General features: G+C 32.9%; 1 protein-coding gene across 2 annotated transcripts; it reads right to left on the bottom strand.

Moving 5' to 3' along the window:
* Positions 1-555: 555 nt before the first annotated feature.
* Positions 556-16,000, bottom strand: LOC110791386 (uncharacterized). Of its 2 annotated transcripts, none has more exons than XM_056828810.1 (9): positions 15,534-15,999; positions 13,657-13,846; positions 10,827-10,963; positions 10,590-10,702; positions 2,779-3,037; positions 2,088-2,246; positions 1,901-1,980; positions 1,034-1,083; positions 556-912 (listed from the first exon to the last, which is right to left on the bottom strand). In XM_056828810.1, the coding sequence occupies exons 1-9, from the start codon at positions 15,957-15,959 to the stop codon at positions 707-709; spliced, it is 1,620 nt and encodes a 539-aa protein (XP_056684788.1). In that variant the 5' UTR covers positions 15,960-15,999; the 3' UTR covers positions 556-706. The 2 variants fall into 2 exon arrangements, with proteins under 2 accessions (XP_056684788.1, XP_056684789.1); XM_056828811.1 differs by having other exon boundaries at positions 724-922; positions 15,534-16,000.
* Positions 16,001-20,582: the final 4,582 nt, after the last annotated feature.

The following is a 20,582-nucleotide window of genomic DNA, read 5'->3' as shown; positions in this document are numbered from 1 at the left end:
GTTCGGACTCAATGCAGGCAGTGAGCGCTATTCTTGATGGTTTTGTAGTTCGTGATGTAAACTTTATTATGGTTAAAAAATGCAGGGACCTCTTGAAGAAGCATGAAGAGATAAAATTAGAGCATGAACAAAGAGCTGGGAATAAAGCACCTGATAGGCTTGCTAAGCATTGTAGGACAAGTTATGTTTTAAACTATGTTAATTTGTGGGAAGCACCACCGAACTTCATTTTGGATGTATTATTGGAGGACTTACCTCCCTAAACTTGTTGTTCTGGTTTGATTATTGAATTAAATTCACAGCTTGCATAAAAAAAAAACAAGAGAATCTAGCAAAAGCTAAAATTGGAAAAAACAACAACAAAAAAAAAGATAAAACAAGAATTGAAAGAAAACACACAGCCACACGGGGTTCTACACTAAAACCAATTGACAATAGTGAGAATAACTACCCAAATTTATACAGTTATACATTGGTATTTTCTCTCTTGTTTCTCTCCAATGTGACAAACCATTTGGGTAACATTGAGTTTCTATCAACAATAAACATAAAAACTAAAAAGGAATGAGACAGCCAGATGGCTTCCAACTGTCATTTAATGTGATATATAGATCGCCAAAATAAAAAAGAAAGCAATTGTTACAAGGCATATTACACAACAACATCTTAACTCCAACTTTGTTTTACCATATGTTTGGAAAGCTAATTAAACTATATCTGAGTTTTGAGAATCCCTAAAATTTGGGGTCTTGTTCAATCGCTTACCCTGCTTCTGCCCAAAAGCGCTACCATTAAGATCCTCTTGGTATTTTTGGATCCACCCAGTAATGATCTCAATTTCTCTTTTTCGTTGGTCTACCAACCATTTAGGATCATCTTCTTTGGCTGTAACTATGTCCATGCAGTGTGATCCTAGAATGTACTAACAACAAATTAATGTTCTGAATTCAGTGACAAAATATATCTAATATTTTTCAATTAAAAAGAGTGGAAAATCATAATATTTCAATTATAAACTACTGTAGATACTAACCTTCTGTTGTGTAAAGAGCAACAATGTTGTTATTTAAGTTGTGCAACACCCTATCACCATGAAACAAATTAGAAAATCAAAGGAGAGGACATTAGTAAAGATGTGGCAAATTAGTAAGAGGTGAACAAAATATGATTTATGCATTCGGGTGCAAATGTTCACTGTGCATCCTATTTTTAAATAAACGTATAGTTCAAATACAAATAACATATCATTCATAACCAAAGAACATATAGTAATTGAACATATAGTTCAAATATTTCACTTCTACATGTACATTGAAATCACTTTTCATGTTCATTAGATGCTCAATAAACGTTCAACGGCGTGCATAATTAACACTATGCATCAAGGTGTATAATCCAAACTGCAAGAGGTGAAGGAGTTATATTTTGGGATACATGTCAAAAAAAAGTGTCATGTGTATTTTGCGTATATGAAGTACCAGGTATAATTCAATTTAAGTGGATCTCTTATATTGATGGCACTAATCCTATGGAGAAACGAAAATGATACTCCCTTCGATTTTTTATTTTTTATTTTACGGTTACTGTATATACAAGAATTTATAAGAAGGTGAGAGAAAAGAAAGAGGGGCTTGTGAAGAAAGAGTGAAACAAGTCAGATTTCTATAATAAAAAAAAAAGATAATTGCAAGTGGGGTTTGTGCAGTGTGATATATTAGAGAGTAGAACTTTTGCTAAAATAGGAATAAAGTAGAAGTATAACCACACACAAAAAAAAACTCGAGTTAGGAATGCAATTATATTTTTATCATTTGAGGATCTAAGATGGATCGACAATATTATAACTAATATGATGACTGAGACTTGTCCCTCAAAAAATCATTAAAATGTCGAGACTTACCCTGCACTGCTGTAAGGATCTTTGAGTCCGTTAGAGAAAATAATGTTAGACCCAAATCTTTCAATGACCAGTTTCATATCCTAATATCAAGAAGGAAATAATTGGTTAAACATGGTTAGAACTTCCAACAAGTAAAACGTGCTTACTGTAAGAATATTCTTGTAATAATTAATTGATGATGACATACATGTCCACCGTAGTAAGTTGTTATCCAATTTGGACGAGGCATAACATTGTAGTTGCTCTTACAACTTTGCATGAAGTCTTGCAAATTGAAAGCTTGAGGAGGAAACATAGACCTTTTGCTCGTACCCGGAGCTATCGGCATCACCATCTCGCTACATGTCTGCATTATTATGTTGTCTAATAATTAGGTTCTAATAAGTTTCAATATATTGTCATGTTTTTAACATCGTCAATTTGATATTGATTAAAGAATATTAAAAGAAAAAATGGTTATAAAAACATTAAAGTTTTCGTATTCTTTTTATCAATTTATGAAAAAGCTACCCAAAAATTCTATAAAGCTAAATAACTTTCCAACTCTATTCTTTTTTTTGTTGTTGTTGCTCTATACATAATATAATTTCAGTAAAAATTATGGTGAATTGAACGAAGCCACGTCATATCATATTTATATATAAAAAAAATAGGGTAATTTAAACGATACAAATCTAATAAAGAAAAAGGAAAAGAATGTCAATAATGATGAAATAACTATCAACTAGGTCTTGGCCTAGTATCTTGGACAGAAAGTCTGGATAGAAGGTTAGATCCTCAACTCACGGGTCTGTATCCCCCCTTCCCGTTTTGTGATTTGTATTCCCCTCATGACTCGTTCTAAAAAATAAAATGCTGAGAAAAGTTTGATAAATTACCTGCCACGTGTATCCAACACCAGTTTCACCTAAAGATTGCTGAAAGTAATTAGTATTGGTACAATTATGTTGAGTTCCATTTAGATAAGCAACAACGCCTTGATAAATACGACCAAGTATGTCATTCTTCCCATTCTTTCCTTGATGATCTATTCCTTTGCAAATAATGGAAGGGCTTTTCTTCATGTTACTATACTGCGCTACTACTTCATATATATTCTCCAAGTAATCCTTCAATGTCTTTGTATCCTGCAATTGCCTGCACATATTCACATATTATTATTTATTTATTTTTGACACTGGCAAATTACAACATATATTAATCAGGAAATAAATTACACATTAACACACGGGGGGAGGGGGGAGGGGGGAGGGGTCATACAAAGGCTTACGGGAAGGATACCACGTATCACCCGTAAGGCCAGATGCACTTCTTTTGGAGCCAACATTCATCCTGCAAAACCAAGAGTTAGTGAAAACCGAGGGACTTTGACTTTTACAAGTATCATCTTCTCTTCTAAACATGGAGCGACGAGAAGAGACGATCTTCCTCATTTCTTTGGAGGAATACACGGCCGGACGAACAATAGACTTGAACGGGGAAAGGACTGATGCATTTGGAAGGATCTTCGGCTTAGCTTCATATGATGGTGCTAGAGTTTCCATACTTGTGGCTCCGTCTTCTTGCGCCATCTGTGGAGTTGTTTCACACCTATCTTTCCCTTCAACAGGGGGGTAACTAATCTCCATCGGTGTATTAAACTCCCGAGTTTCACTACGATCCATCTCCTCTGAGGGATCGAGAATTCGGATGCTAATCAAATTCTTTAGGGAAGAACAATAGTAATGTAAAGTTCTTATACTGGAAATCACACCATACAAACATGAAGTGAGACCCAAAAAGGTCTCATGTCGTTTTCGATTTGAAAACCGGAAATGGAACCATGCAAGATTTGGTTTTTTTGTTTCTGAAGTCAACTTCAGAACATAATTGTTTTGAGTAACGTTGGGTTCTTTTTCCACAACATTATTTTCCATTTTGATGTTATCTTCCACACCAAGACACCTACGAACACGCCGATCTTCCTCCTTTCCCTCTCCTCCCTTTCCTTTCTTCTTTGTTCTTCTTCCTTCTACCCAGTGTGGGCATAGTTTTTGAACACCTCATCCTCTCTTACTACTTCAAGTGCGTCTTCAACAAAATTCGGAGACCATCCCAATAGAGATGCCACCTCCTTAAGTTTTTGTTGAAACTCTCAATTTGCTGGATCAATCTTCAGTGCTTGTGCAAGATCCATGAAAGTTAAGTCGGGTTTTTTAGGCTCCAAAAATGCCACTGCCCTTCTATGGTAAGCCTTCACATTTTAAGTATCATAACACAACACCATCGAACATAATTGACCTACTCTTTCAAAGTCTTTCTCCTTGATGAAACATGCACCCAAGTTCAAATTAAGAGACACCGCAAGACCTAAAAAAACTGATTTATCTTCATCATTATAAACCGAAATAAATGATAAGATCTTGAGTGCAAAGAAGTGCTTTGAGATAGCAAAGCTAGTACTCTGCTTGTAGAGCTTGTTTCCCTCATCTTTCAACTTTCTAACAAAGTTTAGAACCCCAATAGGATTTACCAACTGATTAACCGTGTGAATCAGATTGCCAGTAGAAACCTCATCCTCCTCAAAATGAGATAAACACAAATCCCCCCTAATTTCCACAAAACTATTCATGATAACTAATAGAAGCAAATAAACAACTTAGAAAATTAATCTAGATTAGTAACTACTCCCGAACAAGCTAACCAAAAACTAAAGCAAATCCTCCCCTTCAAATAACTAACCAAATAGCCACACCATTTTCAGACTAAAGAGAATAATTTGAATCAGACTTCAAGGGAAAATAGTAACCTTGGGCTTGAAGATCCTCTATCGAAAATGGAGGGGAATGAGAAAATACCAAACCCGAACGAAGACCTATGACCGCCGGAGTTTAGTTTCCGACCTCCGGGCTATGGGTTGATCAACTTGGAACCGGAATCTTGATCTTAAAAAGAAGACTCGCCGACAACCGGAGGGAGGTGGAGATCGGTTGCTGGCGAGCCGCTGGCTACGCTTTCTTGGGCGGCCGCTACGAAATCTTAGGATTCTCCGCAGCTTCTCTATACGTTTAAGCACTACAAAAAGTTGTACCATTAACAACGGGAAATCCCGTCGATAAAGGCCAATAATCATTGATTAATGACGGGATTTCCTGTCGTGAACCCGTCATAAAAGGGGGCCGTCGTTAATGGAAAATCCGTCGTTAATCCGTCGTAAAAGACATTTGCGACGGTTGTTCCCGTCTTTGTTTGGTTGTTAGACCCGTCGCAAAAGCTTTTTGCGACGGAATTTTTGACCCGTCGTAATTAGGTTGTCGTTAAAAATACAAATTTTTTGTAGTAAAGTTATCCGTCGTACTCACCTATTAGATCTTAAAATGTCTTTAAATTCGTAATTCTATTTAAAGAAGGTTTCCTCTAGTAATATGAGTTACCACTTACCTCCCCTTGATCGCTTCTTTTAGGCAGTTTGTTGTGTATTACCTTTGTTCGAATTTAATGTTTTCTTACTAGTTTATACTACCTCCATTTCAAAATAATCTTTACACTTTTTCGTTTTAATCTGTTTTATAAATATCTATATATTATGTTTTATACTATTTTTTAACATGAAAATTTATGGTCTTACCCTTTTACCCCCACAACATTTACAGTTTTCTGGTCAATTTCTACACTTTATTCATTTTATTCATACACACACCCACCTTTTTACACATTTCTCTTACTTTATCCATATTTTATTATATCCACTTACCTTTTTAGACATTCTTCCTCTTTTGTCTTAATATTTGTGCAAATAGCAACTGTAAAGATCATTTTAAAACGGATGTAGTACATACATTATTCCGTATTATTTTTAAACTCATACGTTGTACTACATATAAATATTTGTCATTTAATTCATAAGCTGATCGGACTAGTACGCATATGTATATTACTATCTTTCTATTTTATTTTGGTGAAGATATTACTATCTTTCTATGAACGCACGCGATGCGTGCTTGTAATTAAAAACACATACATGATAATACTTATTTGGTTGTTTTTCTCTTTTTAATGATTATTTTTCTTAGTTTTAATATTTGGTGATTTTTGTAAATATATATCTTTTAAATTGATTACCTTCTATATTGTATTATACAATATTTTTTTATTTTTCTAATTTTAGTATAGGATAAAATAGACAATTAATATTTACGCCGCCTCAGGCGTTCCCTTAAATATGTACTACATTCGTTTCAAAAAAATCTCTGCACTTTCCGTTTTAGTTCGTTTCATAATGTTCTTTACACTTTGTTTTATTTTATTTTTTGACATGAAAATTTAATAACTTACCCTTCTTATTTCACAATATTTACAATTTTTCACTCACTTTCTCTTTTTTCTTACACTCACCCACCTTTTTACACATTTTTATTACTTTATCCATATTTTATTATATTCAACCAACCTTTTTATTTTTGTCTTAATATTTGCGCAAATAGTAACCGTAAAATCTTTGTGAAACGCATGAAGTATATTATTATTGTACATTAACAATGTATTGTTACTCGTCAATACAAAAATTGATGGGATGTCACGATTTATTCCCCATAAATCTAATATATATAAATAAAAAAGACATATTTGCTTAAATATTAGACTGTCATGTAGGAAAACTAATTGTTTCGACCAATGAAAAATAATATTTTTAATTTATTTTTGAATTAAAAAAGTCGAGTGTCATGTAGATAAATAATTAGGTGTCACGTACATATTAGGTGCCATGTAGATATTTTAATTAATTAGTCTAATCTAATCTAATATAATATACATATATAAAGGAGGCATATTTGCTGAAAGATTAGAGCGCCACCTAGGATTATTAATGATTTCGGCCAATGAAAAATAAGATTTCTAATTTCTTTTTGAATTAAAAAAATCAAGTGCCACATAGATATTTTAATTAATTAATTATTAATATATATAACTCCATCGAAAATCAAACACTCTAATAATTAAAAAATAATCGATTGCCACGTAGATAATTAATTAGGTTCCACATAGATATTTTAAATAATTAATTAATTACTAATATATACAACTCCATCTAAAACCAAACATTCTAATAATTAAAAAATAAATCTAAAATAAAATTCATCCAGAATCAAACAATAATCTAAAATAAAATAAATAAAATTCAACTTAAAATCAAACATTAATCCAATATTAGAGCGCTACGTAGAAAAATCTAATGGCTTCGGCCAATGGAGGAATATTTGCTGAAATATTAGAGCGCCACCTAGGATTACTAATGGTTTCAGCCAATGAAAAATAAGATTTCTAATTTCTTTTTGAATTAAAAAAATAAAGTGCCACGTAGATGATTAATTAGGTGCCACGTAGATATTTTAATTGATTAATTACTAATATATACAACTCCATCGAAAATCAAACACTCTAATAATTAAAAAATAATTGATTTACACGTAGATAATTAATTAGGTGCCGCGTAGATATATTAATTAATTAATTAATTACTAATATATACAACTCCATCTAAAATCAAACACTCTAATAATTAAAAAATAAATCTAAAATAAAAGTCATCAAAAATCAAACAATAATCTAAAATAAAATAAATAAAATTCAATTTAAAATCAAACATTAATCCAATATTAGAGCGCCACGTAGAAAGATCTAATGATTTCGGCCAATGAAAAATAATATTTCAAAATTAATTTTGAATTAAAAAAGTCGAGTGCCACGTAAAGATATTATTAAGTGTCAAGTAGATATTTTTTTATTAATTAATTATTAATATTACGCATATACAATTTCATCCAAAAACAAACACTCTCATAATTAAAAAAAAATCTAAAATGAAATTCAATGCAAAATAAAAAAATAATCTAATCAAATACTTCCTCCGTTCCGGAAATATCACACCATTTGTTTTTTACACTATTCACACTACGTCTTTGGCCATTTTTTGTGATCCGTACGTAAGGAAATTCTAGTCATTTGGGGTTATGTTAGATTTTTGTCGATATATATTTTCTAAATATTAATTTTTATAATTTTTACTTGCACACGATGTGAGATATTAAGAGTCAAAGTAAGGCTTAGAGGAGTAAAAGTCAACCATGGTGCGATATTTCCGGAACGGAAGAAGTATATAAAAGTGGTATATATATATATATAGGATTTTTATTTAAACATAACAATTTAATAGAATTCGTGCATCGCACGGGTTAAAATCTAGTATAAATAAATAAAGAGGGCACATTTTTTGAGGTATTAGAACACCACATAAGAATCATTAGGTTTCGACCAATGAAAAAGAAGATTTTTAATTTACTTTAAAAATTAAAAAATGTATGCACCACGTAGATAAATATCTAGGTGCCACACACAAATTTTAATTAAGTAATTACCATATATACAACTCCATCCAAAATCAAACACTCTAATAATTAAAAATAAATCTAAAATAAAATTCAATCCAAAATAAAAAATTAATCCGTAAAAACACTAATCAATGCACGTAGATATTTTAATTAATATATTTTTTTTTAAATGATCATTATAACTCTTCAAAAAATTAATTGACATATAATGCCTATGCCCTTAAAAAAATGTACTATAACTATTCAATATAAGAATTGATATATAATGCCCATAACCCTTTAAAGAAAGGGAAAAAAAACGTACTAATACTAATGCACAATAACTATTCAAAGTAGGAATTGAAAGTTCTAACCATATTCATATTTGTAATTGATTAAGTTCTATAAATTGATGGTATGAGGATTTTATGTAGATGTTTTTAATTAATTGTGTCATGTAAGCAAAAAAGAATGATGTAAAAAATTTATGACACCACATAAGTTAATTTAAAGAATAAGGCGTAATACAATAAAATAATTACAATAGAAATATACTACATCCGTTCCTGAAAATTATTTACACTTTCCGTTTAAGTTTGTTCCTGAAAAATCTTTACACTTATATTTTATTCTATTTTTGGAATACAATGTTTACCATTATACCCTCTGTTCTGTTTTTTTTTTATTTATCCACTTGCAATATTTATTGGTCCACTTGCAATATTTATTCATGTACTTTCACACTTAAATAAGATATTATTTTTACCACTTGCAAATAACTACACCACTTACTCACCTCTCCTTTATCTTAATTCACGTGCGTAAAAACAGTAACAGTAAAGAACATATAGGAACAGAGGTAGTATATGACAACGTTTATATCTTAGAATAACTAGTTTTTATCCCGTGCTATGCACGGGTAAGTGTTTTATTCAAACTAGCTCTTAAGCCCGTTCCAAGAACGGGCAATTAGCGGTTGTTAAACTGTCTTTTAAAATTCAATTTTTTTGGAGGGCTAAGCTAGCTTGTATTTGAGTAGGAATATATGATTTAAAAGAGGTGAGAAATTTGAAGGTTAAAAGAATATACTTCATAAAATTAAATTAAATGATGAAATTAATATTAAGTGTTAAAGAAAGAGATGAAGTGGAAAAGATTGAATAATGATATATAAATTAAAATGGTAAATCGATGTTGAATGGAGAATATGAAGTGGAAAAGGTGCTAAAGTCATAAAATATAAGAAACAATAGGAAAAAAAATGATGAATTAAAAAAGGGGATGCCACATGTCAAAAAATTATGCATGATAAAAGGGGATGTCACATGTCATCTATAGATTTATGGTTTTGCTTTTTAAAGACTAGGTATAAATTAATTGATACAAAAAATAAAATAAAAATCAAGCTAACATTGTACTTATGGTAGAGTTCTTAAGATAAGAAAATTATTTTCATTTGCTATATATCTATACCCATGACTTTGTCAGTAATATAACTTTTGTATAATTTTAGAGTTCATCACATTTATGATGTTTTAAGGTTTTGTTCTATTCTACCTCCAAAAAAAAAAAAAAAATTGTTCTATTTGGTTTATTTTATCTAAACTTATATTACTTGAACTTATTTAAACTTAACTGAGGTTAACTGAACTTATCTGAACTTATTTTATCTGAAAAGAACTTATATTGTCTTAAATAAACTAATTTATGTGTGAAATTTATGAAAAAATTGATTTATTCTAGATTTATATTATATGAACTTATTTTGTTTGAAATAAGTTAAAATAAGTCGAACAAAACAGATCATAAGACCGATAAATTGATGGTATTATTAAACTCACAATACATACATAATCACATCTTTCAACTTTCAAAATTTTCGTTCTTTTACTTATTTTACATTTTTAAAAGTCATAATTCAAAAAAAAAAATACACAAATCATAATTTATTGCACAAACAACAAATTTTAAACCAAATAGAATATACTACCTCCATTTCGAAATGATCTTTACACTTTTCGTTTTAGTCTGTTTCATAATATGAAAATTTACTACCTTACCATTTTTACCCCACAATATTTACAATTTCCCGCTCACTTTCTCTTACTTTATTCATTTTTTTTTTCTTACTCCATATATTTTTTTGAATGTATAAATAATTAATTTGTACAACCCGATATACCAAAAAATGTGTCACCCAATAACAAAAATAAAAAATAATTGCTAATATAACTAATAAAACAAATCTCTTAGATCGCATGAGTTTCAAAACTAGTTATTTATACAGGGAACCGTAACACTTGAGAAATAGGGAGGGAGTAAAATTAATACGAAGTACTTACATACAAGTATTGAATAGTCTACTAAGGTAAGAGAGCCCATTTGGGTTTGATCCAATTTTGTCGATTTCGGCCCACGATTTTTGGATGGTTTTATAGCAACTCTTACTGGCTTCCTGCATTATAATATTACAAAGTCGATGACACAACCACAAATATCAACCATAATAATAAACAAGTTTTTATCCCTTGCCAAAATTATAGAGCAAAGAAAATGATAGATTAGTTAGTGAAAATTACTTTGAAATCCTTAGTGACGACGAAGAAGTAGCCACGATCAGGCGAAATTATGTCATCAAAATATAGCACAGGAGCTGAGGATGCTAGAGCTCCAAGAGCAATATGGGGATATTTGAGTCGGAACCATGAAGCAAGCACTGTAAACAAATTAAAAGATTATAGTTGTGGATTAACTAGTTCTACATACACTATACCACCAACATTAGGTTATTCATGATTTTGACCCATAATAAATTTTTCATAGACTCTTTGCTTATACGACACTTCTTCCTAAACTGATAAGGTTTATATCTTTCAGGATGTAATGTTGAACTTTTTTTTTTTTTCTAAAGTAACAACACGAGGACTCATTGTTGATGATTGATCGAGTAATAAATTAACATTAACGCACAACAACATGATGATGACGGGTTTAATGTTGTTCATTAGTCCTTTTCAACAACTAAAGTGTTCAATCTTCGCTTATACAAAATTAATTCTTTTCAGATAAGTTTTATATTTTTAGGATGTAATGGTAAACATATATTTTTTTTATAAGCTACAACACGACGAGTTATTATTGATTATTGAGCAATCAACATTAACGTAAAACAACATGACTATGATAAGTTGATTATCGTTCATTGGTTGATTACGTTTAATTAAAGATAGTCTTAGCCTCTTATACATGTGACAATATGTCACAATAATACGCCGTACTGTAGCATATTATGACACTAGGTTAGTGCCCGTGCGATGCACGTCTGGATATTTTTATTTTTTTATCAAAAATTAAGAAGAATAATAAACACTTTACATTAGTTTGGAATTCACAACCTATAAACGTTTTGCACTTCATGAAACCAATTTGTCGATTTGCTAATAAAAAGGTGGAACCTATAATTTTATCATATTTTAATCTTTTCGTAAATATGTTTTGTCACAACTTTTTTTATGGACTAACCCAAGACATTTTCAGTTTTGAATAATAATTGAACAATTAGTCAAATTTTCATAAATTTTGGTTTTAGTTTATGCCAAGTCCTAGCAGATTTATTGTTTTAATCAGAGGCGGAAATAGGGGGTGGGTGGGGGCGGCCGGCCCCCCCAAACATTTCTTAAGAACAGTTATATATTGTAATAAATACTAAAATATATCACTAAATGCTACTTGCCTCAATGGTTGTTTCTAGTTTATTTCATGTATACTCCTTGGTTTAGGGTTCGGAACCTAAATACCATACCTTTTTCTTTCTACATTTTTTTCCTCGCCCCCCCTACCTATTTTTTAGTTCCATTTTATTTCTCGCCCCCTAACGTTGAATTCCTGGCTCCGCCAGTGGTTTTAATCAAAGATTAATGTAAGTTTCTTACGACCAATTTCCTTCAGTTTTAAGGTAAACCACAATATTAAAGAAAAGACAGAAGAAATAATTAAAACCCAATAATTTCCTTTATTTTAATGCAAACCACAATTTAAAAGCTACACCTTTCTAATAACTACATGTATAGGTTGGGTTGCCAAATCTCAACAGGCATGGGTTGGGTTACCAAATTTTTAGATAAAAAATAAACAATTTAAAAGAAAGGGAAGAAGAAATAAATCCAATAGTCTGCTATGTAGTACTAAGTAAAACAGAGAAGTCTTTCACCGATTTACTGTTTCTAAAAAAAATTAATCATCCTTTGATCAGACTCATAAACTAAATACAGATTAAACTTTGACCAATTTCAACAAAATGAAACAAAACATCATATATAGTACAATTTAAAGCATATCTTCTGAATGGGTAATGAAAAATGATGATTGGAAATTTGGAATGCCCATTTAAAGAGGAGTGAGAAAACAGGATGGAGAAGGTGGAGGAGGAGAGAGAAAGGGGTATAGCCGTGGACCGTGATGGTGAGGTTTATACATGCGAATCAAATGAGGGAAAAATAAAAAGGGGCAGTTGGATGGGGCGTAGGGGCGGTAGTCGGCATAGGTTGCAAGGATTGGCGTCGGCGTCAATGGTGTCGGGGGTACAACTTGCGCAGCGGTGCCGTTGGGTGTGGGTGGTAAAATAATGGAGGAATGAGAGATAATATATTGATGTAGGTTAAGGTTGGATAACGAAGAGTAAGAAGACAGAGGTTGAGCATTGGAAAAAGTTGTTCATTTACTGCTCATTTAATGTAGTGTTTTATGGAAATGGGTTAAGCTTTTATTTTCAGTAAAGGATCAAGAGGGGTGACATTTGAGCGGGAAAAAATTTCATGAAAGAGCGACACGTGTTCAATTTAGAGGTAAAAATGATGTCAGCGGTATTTCTTTTAGTAATAGTTATAGATAGATAGAAGATTATCAACACAAAAAGCAAATTGTGACATAAAAAAGGTTCTTTTTTTTTTTTTAAACGAAAAAGTTGTACCTTTATTTAAGAGCAATGAGTCAATATATATCGAACAAACTTCACCAAGTCTTATTGTGAGACGATATGATTTTACCTATTAAAAACGTATAATAAGAACTATGTATTCAAAATTTATAATTTATTTTTGACACAAGACAAAATTTATTAATTATTGGGTACATATATAATAATTTTAGGAGGCCGGAGAAATGTTTCAGTTAAATAATTTATAAAAAGTTGATTAAATAATAATTTATAATATAACTATGTGTGTACACGAGATTTAATCTAATTCAAGACTAATATTTTGCCCATGAAAATTCAATTTCAATGATGTGAAAAAGCTATCCACCTTTGGTATGTTCTAAATGAGCAAAAATAAGTTAGATTTTTTTTGTACCAAGGACAATTAAAATAAAAACTACTCCGCAAAAGAAAAGAGAGAGAAGTTGACTTACTTCCACCATAAGAACCTCCAAAAACAATAACCGGTGAATAATGTGCATTTAATCTTTTCTTGATATCCAAAATAACTTCAGCATAATCAGCTATAGCCTGAGCAGAATTGAAATACCCGCGAACGGTTGCATTTTTAATGATTTCCTCCATTGACATTCCAAATGGTTTTGACACTCCATAAAATCGATGCTTCAAGTCATGAAAATATATTTCGTATTATTTCATTAGTTCGAAAAAAAAAAAATATTAATAGTGCATTATATTGATAAATATCTCAGTCAAACTGTTAGAAGTATTCAGAAAATGGGGGAATATACAATATACTCGATAGATCAGTATGTATAACATATTACTACGTACTTCGTATTAAACAATTTTTTGATAGAAATTAAGCATTTTTCTTATACAAAGTTAAAATATATGGTGTACCAACTAGTACTCACTACTCAATACAACTTTGTACCACACTTGTACACCTCCCATTAAAACGGATAGTTATAATAAATACTATTTGCACAAATATTAACACAAAAGATGAAGAGTATGTAAAAATGTGGGTGAATGTAATAAAAATGAATAAAACATATTGTAAAAACATTACAAAACGGATTAAAATAAAAAGTGTAAAGATCATTTTTAAAACAAATGTAGTACTAGAGCATACTCCGTATAAATTTTGAATGTATAGTATATAAATTATAGAAATAAATAATACGAAGTAATTTGCTACCAGGGCCGGCCCTAGGGCAGTGCATAAGGGGCACTCGCCCAGGGCCCAACGAAAAAAGGCCCAAGTTTCTCTTTAATCTGGTCCAAAACTAATTGATAAAACAATTACCGTGTGTCATAATGTAGTATTAACTAAGTTAGCTTATTGGTTGTTGGCGAGGATTTGGTGCAAAAGGTGACTGGTTCAAGTCCCAAGAAAGCCAAAATTTCTTTGTTGTATAATTTTTTTTACCGAATGTAATTTCGATTTCTCATTTGCTAACTTTAACAATATTTTTTATTCAATTTTATTTAGTATTGCTCAATTTTAATCAAGCACACACAAATATATAGAGTACAAAACTCTTAGAATCCTAAAATTTTCTTCTTTTTTCGTTATTTCAATCACACCTTCTGTTTTAGTTTGTGATTATTTTTTTAAAAAATGAATTTTTGTACGAATATGGACTACGGAATATAAAAAATGAATTTTTGTACGAATATGGACTACGGAATATGCAATTTACTTATTTATCGCACTTTGAAATATTTTACCCACTTGTTAAAATTCTAGGACGATTCTCTATTACATCATTTTCTATTCAATACATGTCTTTTAAATAACTTTGCGATTTGTAGAGGTCCCTGTGTTAAAGTGTTACAGGTTTATTGTGTTTTGTTACGTTAGTTTGATAATTAACGTTTGAAATATTAAAATTCATGCTTAATTGTACAAGATCGAAGGTGTGCAAATTAAATCTTCATATGTTAGTTTTTTTTTTTTTTTTTTGACAATGATCTTTATATGTTGTTAATAGAGTTAAAAGAAATTTATGGTAGTTTAATTAGATGCAGAGTAGAATTAGAAAGTAAAAAGTTGACAATGTATAAAATCCATTTTTTCAATCAAAAGTACACATTATTTACGAAAAATTATTTCTACTTATTACGTACTTAAGGTGTGTAGGGCCCCAATTTATTGTTTCGCCCATAGGCCACCAAAAACTTTGGGACGGCCCTGTTTGCTACATACCTACGTACTTTGTATTATAATTATACGATGCGGTCTGACAATTTGTAGTTCTACATTCACCCGACCCATTAACTTTAATCATGCATGCAAATCCCATTAACCAATAAAAAAATTAAGAAAAATAAAGCAAGTTACCTCAATAATAACCACAAGAGCCTTAAGTTTAGCTGCAAAGTCTGGAAGAATTAACCCATCAATTTGATTATCGGGCATTGCTTGCTCATCTCCAAGATACACAAATATAGGCGAATTCGCCTTTGCTCCTCCCCAATACTTGGAATAAATCATGTACTTTTGTTTAAATGTCATATAACTTTCTGGTTGATAATTGAAATGATCTATTGTTTGAGGATAGTATAAGATTTCCAAATCTTTACGTGTAGTAGCTTTCATTGCGGTGGAGGAGCTATAAGTATCCTGTAATTGATGTCGGATTTTATGCCGGAGGAGCCATGATGATGCTGTTGCCGAGCAACCTGAGGTAATTGTAGTAGAGAAGAACATTATCAATAGGAGCCATAATGAAAATTGGAACAACTTATTTATAAGAATATTATTCATTGAATTGCAAGATTGATTATTTTTTGCTAACAAGTTTATTCTAAGGTTACATATATATATACACACACAAATAGGTGGTACTCCATTCAAGTGTTCTAAAGTATTCAATTCATGCGTGTGAAATCTTTCCACTTTGACCACCTTACTTTTTCCGAAGAAATTCCAAATTGATTCAATTTGGTATTTCCTCCGTTTCTTAATACTTGCTTCAAGTGAGTTTTAACGGAAAACGTCAAATGGTAATCTTTGTCAAACAAATTAAACTTATAAGGTAGTTAATTTTTTAATTTTTTTTTTAAAAGGTAGCGATTCACAAAACCTCCCAACTTAAAGTAGTGTTTCACCAAATTTCCTTATTTTAATAATATTGTATGTATTTATAAATAGCGGATTTATGAAGGCCGTAATTTGCGACAAATTATTTGTGTCACGGCTAATTTTATTTAATTACATAAATTATTAGATCGTAATCCGTAATTTCGATCGGTTTTTTATTTTTTATTTACACGATAAAAGATAATATATAAGTATAATAAAAACTGTTTTTTTTATGGATTACCTTGTTTAAATACTTTCATAATAAGAACATGTCTTTAATAGTAAAAATAATATATATTACATGAGAATGCTAATTAGGTAACTTCATATATCTAGAATATTACAATATTAACATAATATATACTATAGTATACTTCGTATATACTATTGTAACTAGGTGGAGCATGAAAATCTCGAATTGCCATCTTGTTTAGAAAGAACTCAAATTGCGCCTTCCCCAACGCTTTGGTGAAAATATCCGCTAACTGAACCTTCGTTATACATACGAATTGAAGGACATATAATCCCCTACTTGATTGCATCACGAATAAAATGACAATCCGACTCAATGTGCTTTGTCCGCTCATGAAACACTGGGTTCTGTGCAATATGCAAGGCAGACTGATTATCACAGAACATACTCATACCCTGCTTGTGCGATACTCCCAAATCTCGTAGTAGTTGCTTCAACCACTTTAATTCACACGTCAATGCGGTAATCGAACGATATTCTGCCTGTGCAGATGAGGAGAAACGGTATATATGTTGTTTCTTGGTCTTCCAAAACACCGGAGACATAATATGTAACACAAGTCAACCAGTCAACGAGCGACGAGTCAACGAACAACTCGCCCAATCCTAGTAACACCATCCCTCCAACTGTAAAGCACTGTCAGAGCGAAGTAGAATACCTTGACCCGGACACTTTTTCAAGTACCTTACCACTCGCAGAGACGCTTTCCAATGTTCCTCTTTTGGTGCCTGCATGAATTGTGGCAGAATATGTACAGAGTATGCCAAGCCTGGTCGTGTAACGACCAAATAAATCAAACGCTCAATCAAGCGCCTATATTTCTCACCATCTGTCAAGTCTGCGCCGTATGCCAATGCTAGTTTATGATTCTTCTCCATCTGAAAATCCGCGGGCTTTGCACCCAACAATCCAGTCTATGAAATATATCCAGAGCATATTTTTTCTAACAGACGTAAAACCCATGACTACTACGAGCCACCTCTAGCCCTAGAAAATATTTTAGAGCGCCCAGATCCTTCATTTTAAAGCATTCACTTAAGTATGCTTTAAAAACTCTGAAGTGAAAATTTATTATTTCCTGCGATAATCATAATCATCAGCATAAGTAAACACTCAGCTCCAACTTACCCTTGGAAAAAGTAAATAATGAATAATCATGTGCGATTGTGTGAGGGGGTCGAAAAAGCACGAGGCTAATGCGTGACCTCGTCCCTCGTGGGCGTGACGTTGTCAGATCAAGTGTAATTGGATCTCCTGTGAGTTTACACCCGATCGACTAGTAATATAGGAGTCGCCATTCAGTTTTTTAACGACAATGAGAAAAACTGACAAAAACGGTTATCGTGACATAAAGGGAGTGCCATTATGTTCGACCACGACGGCCATAGGTTCCCTTGTGATCCCTGGTGTGGGGATCGCTCAACGTACACCCGCAGGGCAGAGATTGAGAGTTCGGGGGACTGTAACTACCGAGAGGAGTGCTCATCGATAATACTCCAGAGGCAGGTTATCCTTACTAGCTCAGCATAAATAATTGAAGGGACATGCGTTAAACTATTAAACTATTCTGAATTGATTTTAGCAATATGCAACACATAATACTAAATCGATCGTGATTATCTTATTTATATTGATTTAAGGTACCTAGCATGATAATTCAATTGTCCAAGGTATTATCTTATTAGGCGTGATAGATCAATCAAATTAATAGTTTGACAATTTTATAAAAGGGTGATGAAAGCGATTAAATCATATGAGGGACACATTACAACGCACCCTTGAGAGGTGCGTTGTGGTTCTCAGAAAACTAACCACTTGGCTTTTCTATTTCTCCTTTTATTTAGCGAATCTCGGGTTTCCAAGCAATGTTCCAGTATTTAGGCTTAATTCATCAAGCTAAAAGGGGCAGGGTGCGTTCTGTTCGACTTTTGGGTCGATTGCGACATAACGCTGGATCAATTTCGCAGCGTGAGGCTTAGGCTTAAGGCTAGAGTCAATACTCAGATTATGGAATTGTGTGTTATTTTCACGTCGGTTTTAGGCTGTATTTATAGGAAAAGAGTGTGTGGAAAGATAGATTTTAAGATACGAATCCAAAAAGAATCCGGAGATAAAACGGCCCCAGGCACTTTCAGCGCCCAGGGCTGGGCGCCGAAGATTTCGGCGCCCAGATCCAGGCGTTGAAAATGGGATCTAGGCCGAGTTCTTTGTCAGATTTGGAATCTTAGAACACGGAGCTTTTTGGGAGATTTATCCGAGTCTTTTAGTGCGTATTAACTTATGACGGAATGCGTCTGGGCCCGTTATGAACTCTAGGTTCGTTAGGATATTTAATTAATACGTAACTCTTATTTTCGAATTATACCAGAAATAGAATTCCTTTGTAAATTCTATCTCTTTTAGGATTTATGTTGGAGTGCAACACCTAATTCTGACAGGTTTCTATCTTTTATGATTTTGCCACTTTTAACAACTACTTTTTACGGCAGTTACTATTCTTAGCAGGTTTCTATAAATAGCAGTTTTGGCTGAAATGAAAGGGTGATTGAGATTCGTTATTTTATAGGAGATGCGTTTCCAAGTGGAGATTTATGTTCTCATCATCGAACCTTCCCTTTCGGGAATGGGGACAAAAGTAGGCGTCTACAGATTGCGAAAATCCATAGTACTTCAGGGCCGTAGACAACTTCTGAAACCAACAACAAGAAACCTATTTCAAACCATACAACGATTTTATCATCCTGCATACTTTGTCGGAGTTATTTTTCTGGAATTCAGGAGGAATCTTCATATGAATCTCTTCCTCTAAGTCACCATGATGAAAGGCGTTGTGTACATCCATCTGATGCACTTTCTAATGTTTAACAACTGCAAACTGCTAAGAAAGTTTGAGCTGCCGCCATTTTTGTTACCGGTGCGAATGTCTCATTATAATCTAACCCTTCCTCCTGATGGTTTCCTAGACAGAATAACCTGGCTATCAAACAAAGCATATTTTCAGTATATACCCATTTGCTACCAAGTGCCTTCTTTCCTGCCGGCAAACTCTCCAATGTCCAAGTACCCTGTTCCTCAAGCGCATCAATCTTAGCTGCCATTTCTTTCCTTAAACCCTCGTGTTGCATAGCTTGTTTAAATGTTTTAGGTGTCTTTTCTTGCTACAATGCTGCAATAAAATTTATGTGTTTTGACGAAAAATGCTCATAATTAAAAAAATATGTGATAGGATAAGGGATACCCGAGGAAGATGATGTCCCATGTGGGATATCATAAGTACTATATTTTTTCCCGTATTGTATGCATAGTCACGCAATTTCGTCGATGCAAATATCTCACGCTTCCCTCTTCCTAACTATGTATCCTCCGTATAAGATGTGGATGCAGCACTACTCGCAACGCACCCTCTCCCTAACTCTGTAGCCTGCATATGAGATGTAGGTGCATCACTACCCGCAATGCGCCCTCTTCCACACTATGTATCCTCCGTATTAGATGTGGGCGCAGCACTACCCGCAGCGCGCCCTCTTCTCACACTCCGTATCCTTCGTATGAAATACGGTCGGAACACTACCCGTAGTGCACCGCATATCATCTGTGCCCACAGCTGCATGCTTCACTCCCTCAATCTCTATCTCTGTGCGCTCCGTATCTCCATCAGACGCATCATCTCTCAGCGCCCATCTAGCGCATCATTCAGCACCTCCCTCGCGTGGCCTGGAGCCCCATCTAGCGCCTCACTCAAGACCAAAGACGGTACATTAGTATCGTGCATCTCAGAATATCTATTCTCATGCACATCCACTGCTCCCTAAGACCATTAATCAAACCCATCATCGCTACCCATACCTTGCACACAAACTTCAACATTACTTTGCAAATGAGAAATGCCATTTGGTGAACCCGCATACGGAAGTGATTGTTCATGAAATTTCACATCTCGTAAAACTAAGAAATCTCTTGTCTCTAAGTCGTACAACTTCCACCCTTTTTTTCCAGAAGGATACCCAAGAAACACACATTTTTAACTTATTGGGTCAATTTATCTCCCTTAC

This window comes from Spinacia oleracea, chromosome 5 (genome assembly GCF_020520425.1).
Source record: "Spinacia oleracea cultivar Varoflay chromosome 5, BTI_SOV_V1, whole genome shotgun sequence".
Taxonomy (NCBI): domain Eukaryota; kingdom Viridiplantae; phylum Streptophyta; class Magnoliopsida; order Caryophyllales; family Amaranthaceae; genus Spinacia; species Spinacia oleracea.
This window is presented reverse-complemented; position numbering and strand designations above follow the sequence as displayed.